This window comes from Bufo gargarizans, unplaced genomic scaffold (assembly GCF_014858855.1).
Source record: "Bufo gargarizans isolate SCDJY-AF-19 unplaced genomic scaffold, ASM1485885v1 original_scaffold_1964_pilon, whole genome shotgun sequence".
Taxonomy (NCBI): Eukaryota; Metazoa; Chordata; class Amphibia; order Anura; family Bufonidae; genus Bufo; species Bufo gargarizans.
In genome coordinates, this window is record NW_025334587.1 from 112,014 (window position 1) to 126,370 (window position 14,357).

General features: G+C 44.9%; 1 protein-coding gene across 1 annotated transcript in view; it reads right to left on the reverse strand.

Annotated features, from left to right (window-relative positions):
• LOC122923818 (carbonic anhydrase 1-like) overlaps positions 1-14,357 on the reverse strand; it is a 71,583-nt gene that overhangs the window by 56,612 nt on the left and 614 nt on the right. Inside the window, exon 3 of the mRNA XM_044274666.1 lies at positions 12,116-12,226. Within this exon, the coding sequence (XP_044130601.1) occupies positions 12,116-12,226 (111 nt within the window). The remainder of the gene's footprint in view (positions 1-12,115; positions 12,227-14,357) is intronic.

Consider the following 14,357-nt stretch of genomic DNA (forward strand, 5'->3'; position numbering starts at 1 on the left):
CGTTTTTTTAACCATCTCCCCGTTCGAAAAATCAATTCAATTCACCTTTCGGGGACCCTTGGTGTTGTACGTGGCTGGGTGGAGGAAGAAACCTTCAATGACATCAACGGGACATGGCTAGCTTGGTATCCAACCTTGTGCAAATGGGGAATGCGGTTGAGCAAATGGACTGTTTGCGGTTGTTTGCGGTGCATTAAAAGGGGAGTTTGGTCTGTCAATGTCTGTGAAGCGGGCGTAACCCTTAAACTACCTGATCGATACAACATCATACCTGATCGTATACACACACTGGATGTTTTAAACCACGTTGTTCAAAAAAAAATTGGATTGTTAGGTGATTTATGCCCTTTTCGGATTAAAATCCAACTCTGCGTCAACTATGTAATTTTCCATGGGAGTTTTGCCATGGATCCCCCTCCGGCATGCCACAGTCCAGGTGTTAGTCCCCTTGAAACAACTTTTCCATCACTACTGTGGCTAGAAAGAGTCCCTGTGGGTTTTAAAATTCGCCTGCCTATTGAAGTCAATGGCGGTTCGCCCGTTCGCGAACATTTGCAGAAATTCGCGTTCGCCGTTCGCGAACGGAAATTTTTTTGTTCGCGACATCTCTACTTGCTAATAGGCTCCTGAATGTTATCTCCCACATTATACATGAAGAGCAGTGCGGGTTTATGCCAGGAAAATCCACGTCATTAAACCTTAGGCGTCTGTTCCTCAATATTCAGATGGGGGGAAAAGAATGGGATGTGGGATGCCCTGCAGTGATCTCCTTAGACGCTGCAAAGGCCTTTGATACTGTTGAATGGGAATACTTATGGGCGGTTATGGCAAAACTAGGATTCGGCCCTGGATGCATTAATTGGGTAAAATTGCTCTATAGTCAACCGAGAGCTAGGCTGCGAATAAATGGTAAACTATCCCCAATGATGACACTGGAGAGAGGCACCAGGCAGGGATGCCCTTTGTCACCCCTCCTGTTTGCCATTGCTATAGAGCCCCTGGGTTGTATTTTGCGTTCTACGCCACTGATTCGAGGTCTGGAGAGGGGGACATTGGAGGAAAGAGTCTCGCTATATGCGGACGATATGTTATTATATGTCGGTGATCTGACATCATCAATAGATCCCATTATATCATTAATCTCAGACTTTGGTTTATTAATCAATTGGAATAAGTCAGTTATTCTTCCGCTGTCCCCTCTTCCGGAATCTCTTTGCTTAGATCATGTTAACCTGAAAGTGGTCTCCTCCTTTAAATATCTTGGAGTCACTATTTCAGTACAGCCCCGATCTTATGTAACGAATAACCTAGTACCACTAATGGATAGATTTAAACAGAAAGCGGTCACCTGGCATAAGCTTCCATTGTCAATGATAGGTAGAGGTAATCTTCTTAAGATGATATGGCTGTCGCAATTGCTCTACATATTGCATAACTCACCAGTATGGATTCCCATGCATTATTATTATAAGTTACAGAGAATATTTAGATCCTTGTTATGGAAAAATAAAAATAGTAGAATCCGATATGAAACATTACAGCATGGTAAAGAAGCGGGGGGACTGGCGTTACCTAACCCCTTTATATATTTCTTAGCAGCTCAGTTGCAACACTTTAAGGGCTGGGGGTCCCTGAGAGAGATGGGAAGATGCGGAGAATTGGTGAAGTGGGCATCGGAAGTTTGCCAGCCTATTTCGATTATGGAGAAAGATTTACCTGACTCTTTTAAACCCCTCCCAGTAGTAGGATTAATGAGGAAGGTCAGGGGAAAGGTTAAGGAAATTCTGAGTGTTCAGGAACTATTGGACCTGTCTCCTGTTTGGAATAACCCTCATTTAATAGAATTGTCCAAACTGCAGGGATTTTCTGATTGGGAACTTAAAGGACTATGGAATTTAGGGCAACTATATTCACAAGGTATCCTAAAACAATTTGCACAACTTTGCACTGAATATGGCCTAGTGTCTACCCATTTCTATAAATGCCTTCAGTTAAGGCACGCTATTATTCGCAGGATAAAGTGCGCCCCCTACAATTTGGATCACATCTCATGCTTAAAAAACTGATAGAACCAGGTCCTGTAAAAGGAGCTATTTCGGATGCTTATAATACTTTGCTATATGAGCAGCTGAAAAAATATCTGCTCAAAGTTAAGTTGAAGTGGGAGAGGGATGTGGGCCCCATCTCAGACAGCCAATGGGAAGAAGTTCTTGCACAGATTCCTACTCTAACCCCTAGCGAAGCGGCTAGACTAGAACTCCAATCTTCTTATGGAAGGTGGGATATAGATCTGACTCCAAGTGTCCGAACTGTGGGGAAGAAAGGGCCGGATTGCTCCATATGCTGTGGAATTGCAGTGCGCTACAGGGCTATTGGACAGATATAATCAATTTATTAAACAAAATTTATAGCGCTAATTATAAATTTGCTTGCTTGGTATGTTGGATTCGGATAACTTGCCACCAAATGTTACAATCGGAATCAACAGAATCTTATATCAGGCACGCAAAACCCTAGCTGCTAAATGGATACAGCCGCTTCCCCCAAGCATTTCGGAATTCATTACCAGAATGAATACAGTCATAAGATTGGAAAGAGGAGTATACATGAAGCATAATAGCATGTTGAAATTTGATACCGTTTGGGGCCTCTGGATTGACAGATCTGGAGTTTGTAGTACATGGCTATCTAGTCTGAGGATCTTCCCGGGCTAGCCCGGGAGGGGAGAGATGGGGCTGATTGTGTTTGTTTAAGCCTAGTGTGCTGAAGCTTTATAGTGCATAGGTGATGTCATGGTCTGTTACTAAAACAAATAGGTCAAAACAAATTGGTCTTACACATGTTTATGCTTATCTACTCACAACAAGGTCTCACAGTGGGTGGGGAGGGGGAGGGGAGTTTGGTTGTTGGATCTTTATGTTAAGGATCCTGTTTATTGACTATCCTGTTTTGAGTATTTTAGCACTGTGTTGAACATAATATATGACACAAGAATTTTGTAAAATTATATTGTTTATTTTTACAAAATAATAAAATGTATCTGATTTAAAAAAAGAATCAACCTAAAGAAGGAGAAGTGTGGTACGTCCCACATCAAGGTGTCCACCACTAAAAAAACTGATAAGATCAGAGTAGTATTTGATTGCTCAGCAAAATACAATGGTGTTGCATTGAATGATCATCTACTAAAAGGACCAGATCTTACAAACACTCTGCCTGGAGTACTCTGTAGATTCAGAAAGTATTCCGTAGCGGTCATGTGTGACATTGAAAAGATGTTCCACCAGTTTCATGTGAAGAATGACGATAGAGGCGGAGATACAGATTCAGCCAGCAGAATACAGAATAAAAGTACACTTGTTTGGAGCAGCATCATCTCCAGGTTGCGCCAATTATGGTATGAAGTACCTGGCCTATCAGAATGAAAAGGATTGCCCGTCAGCAGCAAGTTTTATGAAGAAAAACTTTTATGTAGATGATGGTCTTATAAGTCTAGAGTCCACAGAATCTGCAATCAAACTAGTGAAAGAAAGCCAAGAGTTATGCGCAAGAGGAAACCTGCGCCTTCACAAATTTATCTCAAACAACAGAGAGGTACTGAAATCCATCAGTGACTCTGAACGTGCAGAAACAATGAAGAATGTAGATCTCAACTATGATCATCTTCCAGTTCAAAAAGTACTTAGATTGGGATGGAATGTAGAGAATGACTAGTTCTCCTTTGAAGTATCTATTGAAGAGAAAGTTGCAACTAGACGTACCATTCTTTCGGTAGTGGCTTCTATATATGATCCATTGGGATTCTTGGGCCCAGTAATCTTCAGAGCAAAATAAATACTACAAGAATTATGCAGACAGAAGTTGGTATGGGACGAGCCCATACCTGAAAATTTGAGGCCAAGGTGGGAGAGTTGGATAAGAGACTTGCAACACTTGAGAGAAGTTCGGGTACCCAGATGTTTTGTACCTCATGATTTCGGAAAGTACAAGAAAATAGAACTTCATCATTTTTCAGATGCCAGTAGTTATGGTTATGGTCAGTGCTCCTACATCAGAGTAATAGGAGAAGAAAAGATACACTGTGCCCTGCTTATGGGGAAAGCCAGAGTTGCACCTACCGGTATTCAGACAATACCAAGACTTAAACTGACAGCAGCCGTAGTTTCAGCATCAGTAAGCAAGTTTCTGAAAGAAGAATTGGAATTGAAAATAGATGAAGAATATTTTAGGACAGACTCAGAAGCTGTCCTAGGATACATAAACAACGAAGCTCGAAAATTCCATATCTTTGTCGCCAACAGAGTTGAGAAAATTCGGGGAATAACAAATCCAGAACATTGGCATCACATTGAGGCCTCATGCACCCGACCGTTGTGTGCATCCGTGGCCGTTGTGCCGTTTTCCGTTTTTATTCGCGGACCCATTGACTTTCAATGGGTCCGTGGAAAAATCGGAAAATGCACCGTTTTGCAGCCGAGGCCGTGATCCGTGTATCCTGTCCGTCAAAAAAATATGACCTGTCCTATTTTTTTGACGGACAACGGTTCACAGACCCATTCAAGTCAATGGGTCCGTGAAAGAACACGGATGCACACAAGATTGGCATCCGTGTCCGTGATCCGTGGCCGTAGGTTGCTTTCATACAGACGGATCCGAAGATCCGTCTGCATAAAAGCTTTTTCAGATCTAAGTTTTCACTTCGTGAAAACTCATATCCGACAGTATATTCTAACACAGAAGCGTTCCCATGGTGATGGGGACGCTTCTAGTTAGAATACACTACAAACTTTGTACAAGACTGCCCCCTGCTGCCTGGCAGCACCCGATCTCTTACAGGGGGATATGATAGCACAATTAACCCCTCAGGTGCGGCACCGGAAGGGGTTAATTGTACTATCATATTCCCCTGTAAGAGATCAGGGCTGCCAGGCAGCAGGGGGCAGACCCCCCCCCCTCCCCAGTTTGAATATCGTTGGGGGCACAGTGTGCGCCCCCCATCGGGCCCCCCCTTCCTCCCTCTATTGTTAGAAATCGTTGGTGGCACAGTGTGCGCCCACCATCGGCCCCCCCTCTCTCTATAGCAGTAACAACATTGGTGGCAGTGTGCGGCCTCCCATCTCCCCCCCCCCCCCCCCGATCATTGATGGCAGCGTGGTTCCGATCGGAGTCCCAGTTTAATCGCTGGGGCTCCGATCGGTAACCATGGCAACCAGGACGCTACTGCAGTCCTGGTTGCCATGGTTACTTAGCAATAGTACAATAGTAGAAGACTCATAGTTACCTGCTTGCTGCTGCGATGTCTGTGTCCGGCCGGGAGCTCCACCTACTGGTAAGTGACAGGTCTGTGCGGCGCATTGCTAAAGAACTGTCACTTACCAGTAGGAGGAGCTCCCGGCCGGTCACAGACATCGCAGCAGCAAGCAGGTAAGTATGAATCTTCTACAATTGTACTATTGCTAAGTAACCATGGCAACCAGGGCTGCAGTAGCTTCCTGGTTGCCATGGTTACCGATCGGAGCCCCAGCAATTAAACTGGGACTCCGATCGGAACTACGCTGCCACCAATGATCGGGGGGGGGGGGAGATGGGAGGCCGCACACTGCCACCAATGTTGTTACTGCTATAGAGGGAGGGGGGGCGATGGTGGGCGCACACTGTGCCACCAACGATTTATAACAATAGAGGGAGGAAGGGGGGGGCCCGATGGTGGGCGCACACTGTGCCACCAACGATATTCAAACTGGGGAGGGGGGGGGTCTGCCCCCTGCTGCCTGGCAGCCCTGATCTCTTACAGGGGGATATGATAGTACAATTAACCCCTTCAGGTGCGGCACCTGAGGAGTTAATTGTGCTGATCACGGCACCTGAGGAGTTAATTGTGCTGATCACGGCCCCCTGTAAGAGATCGGGTGCTGCCAGGCAGCAGGGGGCAGTCATGTACACAGTTTGTAGTATATTCTAACTAGAAGCGTCCCCATCACCATGGGAACGCCTCTGTGTTAGAATATACTGTCGGAAATGAGTTTCACGATGTAGCTCATATCCGACAGTATATTCTAACATAGAGGCGTTCCCATGGTGATGGGGACGCTTCAAGTTATGTTCGGGTGTCCACCTGGCCGTGCGGAGGCAAGCGGATCCGTCCAAACTTATAATGTAAGTCAATGGGGACGGATCCGTTTGAAGATGACACACTGTGGCTCAATTTTCAAACGGATCCGTCCCCCATTGACTTTCAATGTAAAGTCTGGACGGATCCGTCTGAGGCTACTTTCACACTTAGAAATGTTTTAACAATATAATGCAGACGGATCCGCTCTGAACGGAGCCACCGTCTGCATTATATGAACACAAGTGTGAAAGTAAAGGGACTCCTGACTTTACATTGAAAGTCAATGGGGACAGATCCGTTTGCAATTGCACCATATTGTGTCAACGTCAAACGGATCCGTCCCCATTGACTTGCATTGTAATTCAGGACGGATCCGTTTGGCTCCGCACGGCCAGGCGGACACCAAAACAACTTTTTTTTCATGTCCGTGGATCCTCCAAAAATCAAGGAAGACCCACGAACGAAAAAACGGTCACGGATCACGGACCCACGGACCCCGTTTTTGCGGACCGTGAAAAAAAACTGTTGTGTGCATGAGGCCTGACACAAAGCATAACCCCAGCAGATCATGCTTCAAGAGGCCTGAATGTAACAGAATTGAAAAATTCAAATTGGTTCACAGTCCCAGAGTTCCTTTGGGGAAAGGAAATCACGTCCAGTAAAGATTACACAGAATTGTCTTTGGGTGATCCAGAAGTTAAAATTGTACAAACATTGAGCACTGCTGCCAAGTGTCAAGATGACATACTTGAAAGACTACAAAGAAAAGGGGGTTAGTCAGCACCTCCCAATGCGCAGGTGGCACTCCAGCGAGTCGTGCACTCCTGATTAGCCTGTCTGCCCCATAGGCTGATTTTAATTAGTTGCAGTATAAAGCTGTGGCCTGCTCTCACTACATTCATTGGAAGCTGTCTGGCACAAGGAAAGGTATGGAGTGGGCTCAGCATGCATGTTGGTACCTGCATCCCTTGTAAGTAATGGAGGCCTTTATGGCACCAAAAATGGTAAAAGGCAGAGTGGACCCAGCATGCATGTGGATCCAACATATCCTGAACTTTATGGCGGCCATTATTGCGCATAACAGGTAGTATTTAGTGTTAGGACCCTTCTTACAGAGATCGCCTTGACGTACGGCAGACGGGCTCAAATGGGTTTGTACAAAATGCATTTGCCAAGCATCTCACTTTATAAATAAGTGTAGCATTAGCACTATAATATTTTTTGTGACTATGGCATTATTGTACTTTATCTGATTTGCAGGGTGCTGTTGCATTGTCTTTTTTTTCTCTAGGTCTTTGCCAAGGCAGTGTGTACCTGCGCATTGGGAGATTCTGACTAACCCCCTTTTCTTTGCAGATTTACAATTCTGGAGATGTGGCACTCCAGCGAGTCGTGCACTCCTGATTAGTCTGCCCCATAGGCTGATTTTAATTAGTTTCAGTATAAAGCTGTGGCCTACTCTCACTACATTCATTGGAAGCTGTCTGGCACAAGGAAAGGTATGGAGTGGGCTCAGCATGCATGTTGGTACCTGCATCCCTTGTAAGTAATGGAGGCCATTATGGCACCAAAAATGGTAAAAGGCAGAGTGGACCCAGCATGCATGTGGATCCAACATATCCTGAACTTTATAGCGGCCATTATTGCGCATAACAGGTAGTAGTTAGTCTTAGGACCTGTCTTACAGAGATCGCTTTGACGTACGGCTTTCTCTATACTTGAAAGACTAGCCAGATGTTCAAAATGGAATATGGTCATAAACGTAGTAGCTTAAATTCAACGTTTGGCAAAGGGCATCAGAAAGAAGGAATTGTTGAATGTAGAAGAAAGAATGAAAGCTGAAGAAACAGTCATAAGACTCATTTAACAGAGATTCTACAGTGAAGAGTTGAAGATACTTAGTCAAGAACCTAAAAGGCTTCCAAACAACCACCCATTGTACAAACTTAATCTTGTTCTGCAGGATGGTATACTGAAGGTGGGAGGGAGACTGGAAAATGCATTTTTACCTAGCAGAGTGAAGCATCCAGCAATTCTACCCAAAAACTGTACCTTCACGATATTGATTATTGATCACTACCACAACAAATCCTTGCATCAAGGAAGAATCTTTACCCAAAGCAGTTTGAGAGAAGTTGGTTACTGGTTTGATGCTCGGGTCTCCCATTGACTTTCATTGTATTAAATTGTACTCGAGCACCCGCAGTATTCGGCCGAGCACTCGGATGTGCCGAGCATAGTGATGCTCGAGCCGAACAGCAGTGCGGCCGAGCATGTTCGCTCAAAACTAGTCTGAGCTCAAGAGCAATTCACCTGGAAATGTCAACTGACACATTCATCAACGCCTTGAGATGTTTCATAGCCATTAGAGGTAATGTCAGAGAGCTTAGATCTGACCAAGGATCAAATTTTGTCGGAGCAAGGAATGAATTAAAAAAAGCTCTAAAAGAGATCAATAAAGAAAAGGTAACTAAGTATTTGTTAGAGAAACAGTGTGATTTTCATATGAATGCTCCACATGCAAGCCATACAGGAGGAGTTTGGGAAAGACAAATCAGAACTATAAGAAATGTGTTAAAGGGAGTCTTTCACGCAGATTCACCCTATTAACCTAATAACAGTGTTATGTCCACGGCATCCCCCCTATTAAAACTGTACTTACCGTTTGTTCCTTGCTATCATCGTTCTGCAGAAAAACACTTTGAATCAACATGCAAATGAGGCTGTGAAGGTGCCCAGGGGCGGCGTTACAACGGCCGGTGCCCAGGCCTCTGGGTCATTTTCATACGAAGCCACTCCCCCTCCGCCGCATCTGCCCGCCCTTAGTCTCTGCTCTAACCTCCCTCCTCCCGTCCGCATTGAATGAACATAGTCGGGCCGGGGCATCACAGTTTACCGTGCGCATGGTAAACTGTGATGCCCCGGCCCGACTGTGCTCATTCAATGCGCACGCACCGATATCGCGTTCATCGGCGCAATCGTGGGATTACGGACGGGAGACTAAGGGCGGGCAGACACGGCGGAGGGGGAGTGGCATCATATGAAAATGACCCAGGGGCCTGGGCACCGGCCGTTGTAACGCCGCCCCTGGGCACCTTCACAGCCTCATTTGCATGTGGATTCAAAGTGTTTTTCTGCAGAACGATGATAGCAAGGAACAAACGGTAAGCACAGTTTTAATAGGGGGGATACTGTGGACATAAAACTGTTATTAGGTTAATAGGGTGAATCTGCGTGAAAGACTCCCTTTAAGTTCAGTGTTGAAAAAGAACGCCAAAAGAATAGATTATGCTTCACTTAGGACCCTATTCTATGAAGTAATGTCTACTGTTAACAGTCGTCCACTTACAGTTGATAACATCAACGATCCAACAACTTTGGACCCTTTAACTCCCAACCATCTACTTCAACTTAAGTCTGATTACATACAGCCCCCGCCTGGCAAGTTCACCAAAGAGGTTTTATATGCTAAAAGGAGATGGCGTCTAATCACACTCAATATCAATTAGATCAATTTTGGAATAGATGGAGGACAGAGTACTTAGCCAATATTATGCTAAGAAGTAAATGGCAAACACCCAGAAGAAAAGTCCAAGTTGGTGACATAGTGTTAGTAAAAGAAGAAGATTTACCTAGAAGTCAATCGAAATTGGGCAAAGTTCTAGAAGTTCAAAAAATTGATTGCAAACTAGTAAGAAGAGTGAAGTTACAAATAGGAGTCTCAAAACTTGACAAAAAAGAAAAACGTCTCACTACTCCACTCAAGTTGGAACGTCCTATACAGAAGTTAGTTGTTCTACTTGAGAGTGATAAAAGACACTTCAAGTTCTACCACTAAGAACATAGAATTATAGGTAATTTTGGTGGGAGTGTAGCTGGCCAGCTAAAACCTGTCCTAGGTTGCTAATATAGCTTGTGTGTTTATACAGCTAGACCTGCCAATAACCTTAAAGGGCTTCTGTCACCCCACTAAACCTTTTTTTTTTTTTTTTTTGGTTTACTAATAATCCCTATACTGCGAGCTCCCTATACATAAGTTAAATAATCATTTTGGTCCAGTAGAATTTTATAAAAAGCTATTTTTAAAATATGTAAATTACCTTGCTACCAGCAAGTAGGGCGGCTACTTGCTGGTAGCAGCCGCATCCTCCGATCCTAATGACGCCCCCTCCGCATTGTGATTGACAGGGCCAGGGAACGGAATCGTTATCTGCTGGCCCTGCCTGTTTGCAATCAAAATCCGGCGCCAGCGACGCGGCCGTACCTATCTTCAATGTGCACAGGCGCACTGAGAGGCGGCCGCTCGCTCGGCCGCCCCATCCTCAATGCGCCTGCGCCGGGTGTAGATGTGACGTCATCGGCGCAGGCGCATTGAGGATGGAGCGCCGAGCGAGCGGCCGCCTCTCAGTGCGCCTGCGCACATTAAAGATAGGTACGGCCGCGGCGCAGGCGCCGGATTTTGAATGCAAACAGGCAGGGTCCAGATAACGATTCCGTTCCCTGGCCCTGTCAATCACAATGCGGAGGGGGCGTCATTAGGATCGGAGGATGCGGCTGCTACCAGCAAGTAGCCGCCCTACTTGCTGGTAGCAAGGTAATTTACATATTTTAAAAATAGCTTTTTATAAAATTCTACTGAACCAAAATGATTATTTAACTTATGTATAAGGAGCTCGCAGTATAGGGATTATTAGTAAACCAAAAAAAAAAAAAACGGTTTAGTGGGCTGACAGAAGCCCTTTAATACAGTTCCTACGTTTGTGTGTTAAAGACAAGAGCAGAGTTATCTACAGTGACTTCATGTTTGGATGTCATATAACTGTTATATATATTGTAAATATTATATATATCACAATATTAACCAGCATTTTTGTATCACATATATTTTTATCAGGAGGGGGCACTTCTCTCCTGATCACATCCTGAAAGGGAAAAGGCATGTCATCATCATATACTTCACATGACCTCACATTTTCATTTTTCACTTCAACTACATCACTGTTTTCAATGGTCCTTTCCCTTACACGTTCACTTAAAGGGACAGGTACAAGTTCTGCAGGAGATTTTGCACTCTCTGCAGAAGTGTCTCCATTACTCCACAACTCCCAGCATAAGGGAAAATTACACCCCAACACTCCCTCATGCATGAGCGTATCTGTAACATCAAGTTCATAAGCCCCTGTTCTCATTGGAGTCTGACGCTCAGTGAAAATCAGCGGATAGTCCTTATCCGCACGACTGTCCAGCACCTTTATTATTTTACCAATCTCAGGTTTCAATATTGTGCTACCTCTTACCCGGGCTAGCATGGGATCCCGGATCCTTGTCATCCCATGTCTAGCCTTGATTCCGGGCATTTTGGGTAACGCAAGAACATTCCTGCGAGGGAGCAATCACAACAAGCTTACCCGCCTGTTCAGACACAGTTTTTTCCATGTTATCACACATTTTCACAATAGTTTCTTGCCTCTGCGACTTATCACCTACCGGCCCGACAGGTATCAACTGCCGCCGGCTTACTGTCACTGGGTCTGCCACATAATCAATAACAGGAACAATCTTACCGAGCGATGTCACAGGTTCAGCAGTCCCGGGAGCCAAGGATACTCCAGCCGCAGAATATGAGCCACTTGCTCCGCACCATAACTGCTGGACAGCCGCACGCTGTTGTGGCTGGTCGCCCTTAGCAACAGCCTCGCAGATCCTCAGCACATCCTCAATTGTGGGGGGTTAGATCTTCTCCGGGGGTCTTTCACACAAGTATCTTCACCAGACACTAAGTTTAAGGTCCAAACATCGCTTTTATTTGGCACTTCAGCAAAACAAACATAAATCATACAAAATAAACACCTGCCCGGCTGGGCTCTAACTAAACAAGGTATCTTCCTACCTTACTTAAAGCACTGTTCGCACCCGGTAATTACAAGCGGTTTTCCCAGCCCAGTGGCCTACAGCCGCCTGACTGTGCTGAGTCCTGTTCACACACACTCTTACTTCCAGTACCTTTATGAGGGAGTGTGGCCCAGTAGTCCCTCCGACTCCGGCCTCGTGAGCCTTGCGCCCAGGCGTCACGGGATCCTCCAATGCTCCGGCTAGCACCTAGCCCCGTGGTCCCTCAGCCAGCCCGGCTGAGACCACTAATACAGAGCCTCCAACGGGACCCTATTGCACAACGAATCTCCTTCCCCCCTTGCTAACACCCTGGGAGGTGCCTTATGCCAACCTGAGAACCTCCAGCTGGTCTCATCTGTGGAGGAATAGGGGTGTGGACCACACTATCCACCCCTTCCTTGCCTCTAACCTGCATGAGACGTGAGACCTGTCAGTGTCTCACAATATATATATACAAACCGGATTCCCAAAAAGTTGGGACACTAAACAAATTGTGAATTAAAACTGAATGGAATGATGTGGAGATGGCAAATGTCAATATTTTATTTGTAATAGAACGTAGATGACAGATCAAACGTTTAATCAGAATAAATGTATAATTTTAAAGGAAAAATACGTTGATTCAAATTTTCACAGTGTCAACAAATCCCCAAAAAGTTGGGACAAGTAGCAATAAGAGGCTGGAAAAAGTAAATTTGAGCATAACGAAGAGCTGGAAGACCAATTAACACTAATTAGGTCAATTGGCAACATGATTGGGTATAAAAAGAGCTTCTCAGAGTGGCAGTGTCTCTCAGTAGCCAAGATGGGTAGAGGATCACCAATTCCCACAATGTTGCGCAGAAAGATAGTGGAGCAATATCAGAAAGGTGTTACCCAGCGAAAAATTGCAAAGACTTTGCATCTATCATCATCAACTGTGCATAACATCATCCGAAGATTCAGAAAATCTGGACAATCTCTGTGCGTAAGGGTCAAGGCCGTAAAACCATACTGGATGCCCGTGATCTCCGAGCCCTTAAACGACACTGCACCACAAACAGGAATGCTACTGTAAAGGAAATCACAGAATGGGCTCAGGAATACTTCCAGAAACCATTGTCAGTGAACACAATCCACCGTGCCATCCGCCGTTGCCAGCTGAAACTCTACAGTGCAAAGAAGAAGCCATTTCTAAGCAAGATCCACAAGCTCAGGCGTTTTCACTGGGCCAGGGATCATTTAAAATGGAGTGTGGCAAAATGGAAGACTGTTCTGTGGTCAGACGAGTCACGATTCAAAGTTCTTTTTGGAAATCTGGGACGCCATGTCATCCGGACCAAAGAGGACAAGGACAACCCAAGTTGTTATCAACGCTCAGTTCAGAAGCCTGCATCTCTGATGGTATGGGGTTGCATGAGTGTGTGTGGCATGGGCAGCTTGCATGTCTGGAAAGGCACCATCAATGCAGAAAAATATATTCAGGTTCTAGAACAACATATGCTCCCATCCAGACGCCATCTCTTTCAGGGAAGACCCTGCATTTTTCAACAAGATAATGGCAGACCACATTCTGCATCAATCACAACATCATGGCTGCGTAGGAGAAGGATCCGGGTACTGAAATGGCCAGTCTGCAGTCCAGATCTTTCACCTATAGAGAACATTTGGCGCATCATAAAGAGGAAGGTGCAACAAAGAAGGCCCAAGACGCTTGAACAGTTAGAGGCCTGTATTAGACAAGAATGGGAGAGCATTCCTATTTCTAAACTTGAGAAACTGGTCTGCTCGGTCCCCAGACGTCTGTTGAGTGTTGTAAGAAGAAGGGGAGATGCCACACAGTGGTAAAAATGGCCTTGTCCCAACTTTTTGGGGATTTGTTGACACCATGAAATTCTGATTCAACATATTTTTCCCTTAAAATGGTACATTTTCTCAGTTTAAACTTTTGTTCCGTGATTTATGTTCTATTCTGAATAAAATATTAGAAGTTGGCACCTCCACATCATTGCATTCAGTATTTATTCACGATTTGTATAGTGTCCCAACTTTTTGGGAATCCGGTTTGTATTTAAACGATTGCACCACCTTGAGCTCAGAGAAATTGGCATGACGGGCTTGCATTTGAGAAGATACTGGGAGGATCACCGACCTTTCCCAGTTTATGAGAAGTCCAGATTGGTCACCAAATTGCGATATTGTAGAAATTATTGAACCTATGGAACCAGCTAGATCACCTACATAAATCAGCATATGGTCCGCATACAAAGATACGCGTTCTTCAATAGAACCCCTCACTAGCCCCCTCACCAACGGTGTAGATCTTAAAAGACATGCTATTGGCTCTATTGCTATCGCAAATAAAAAGGGAGAC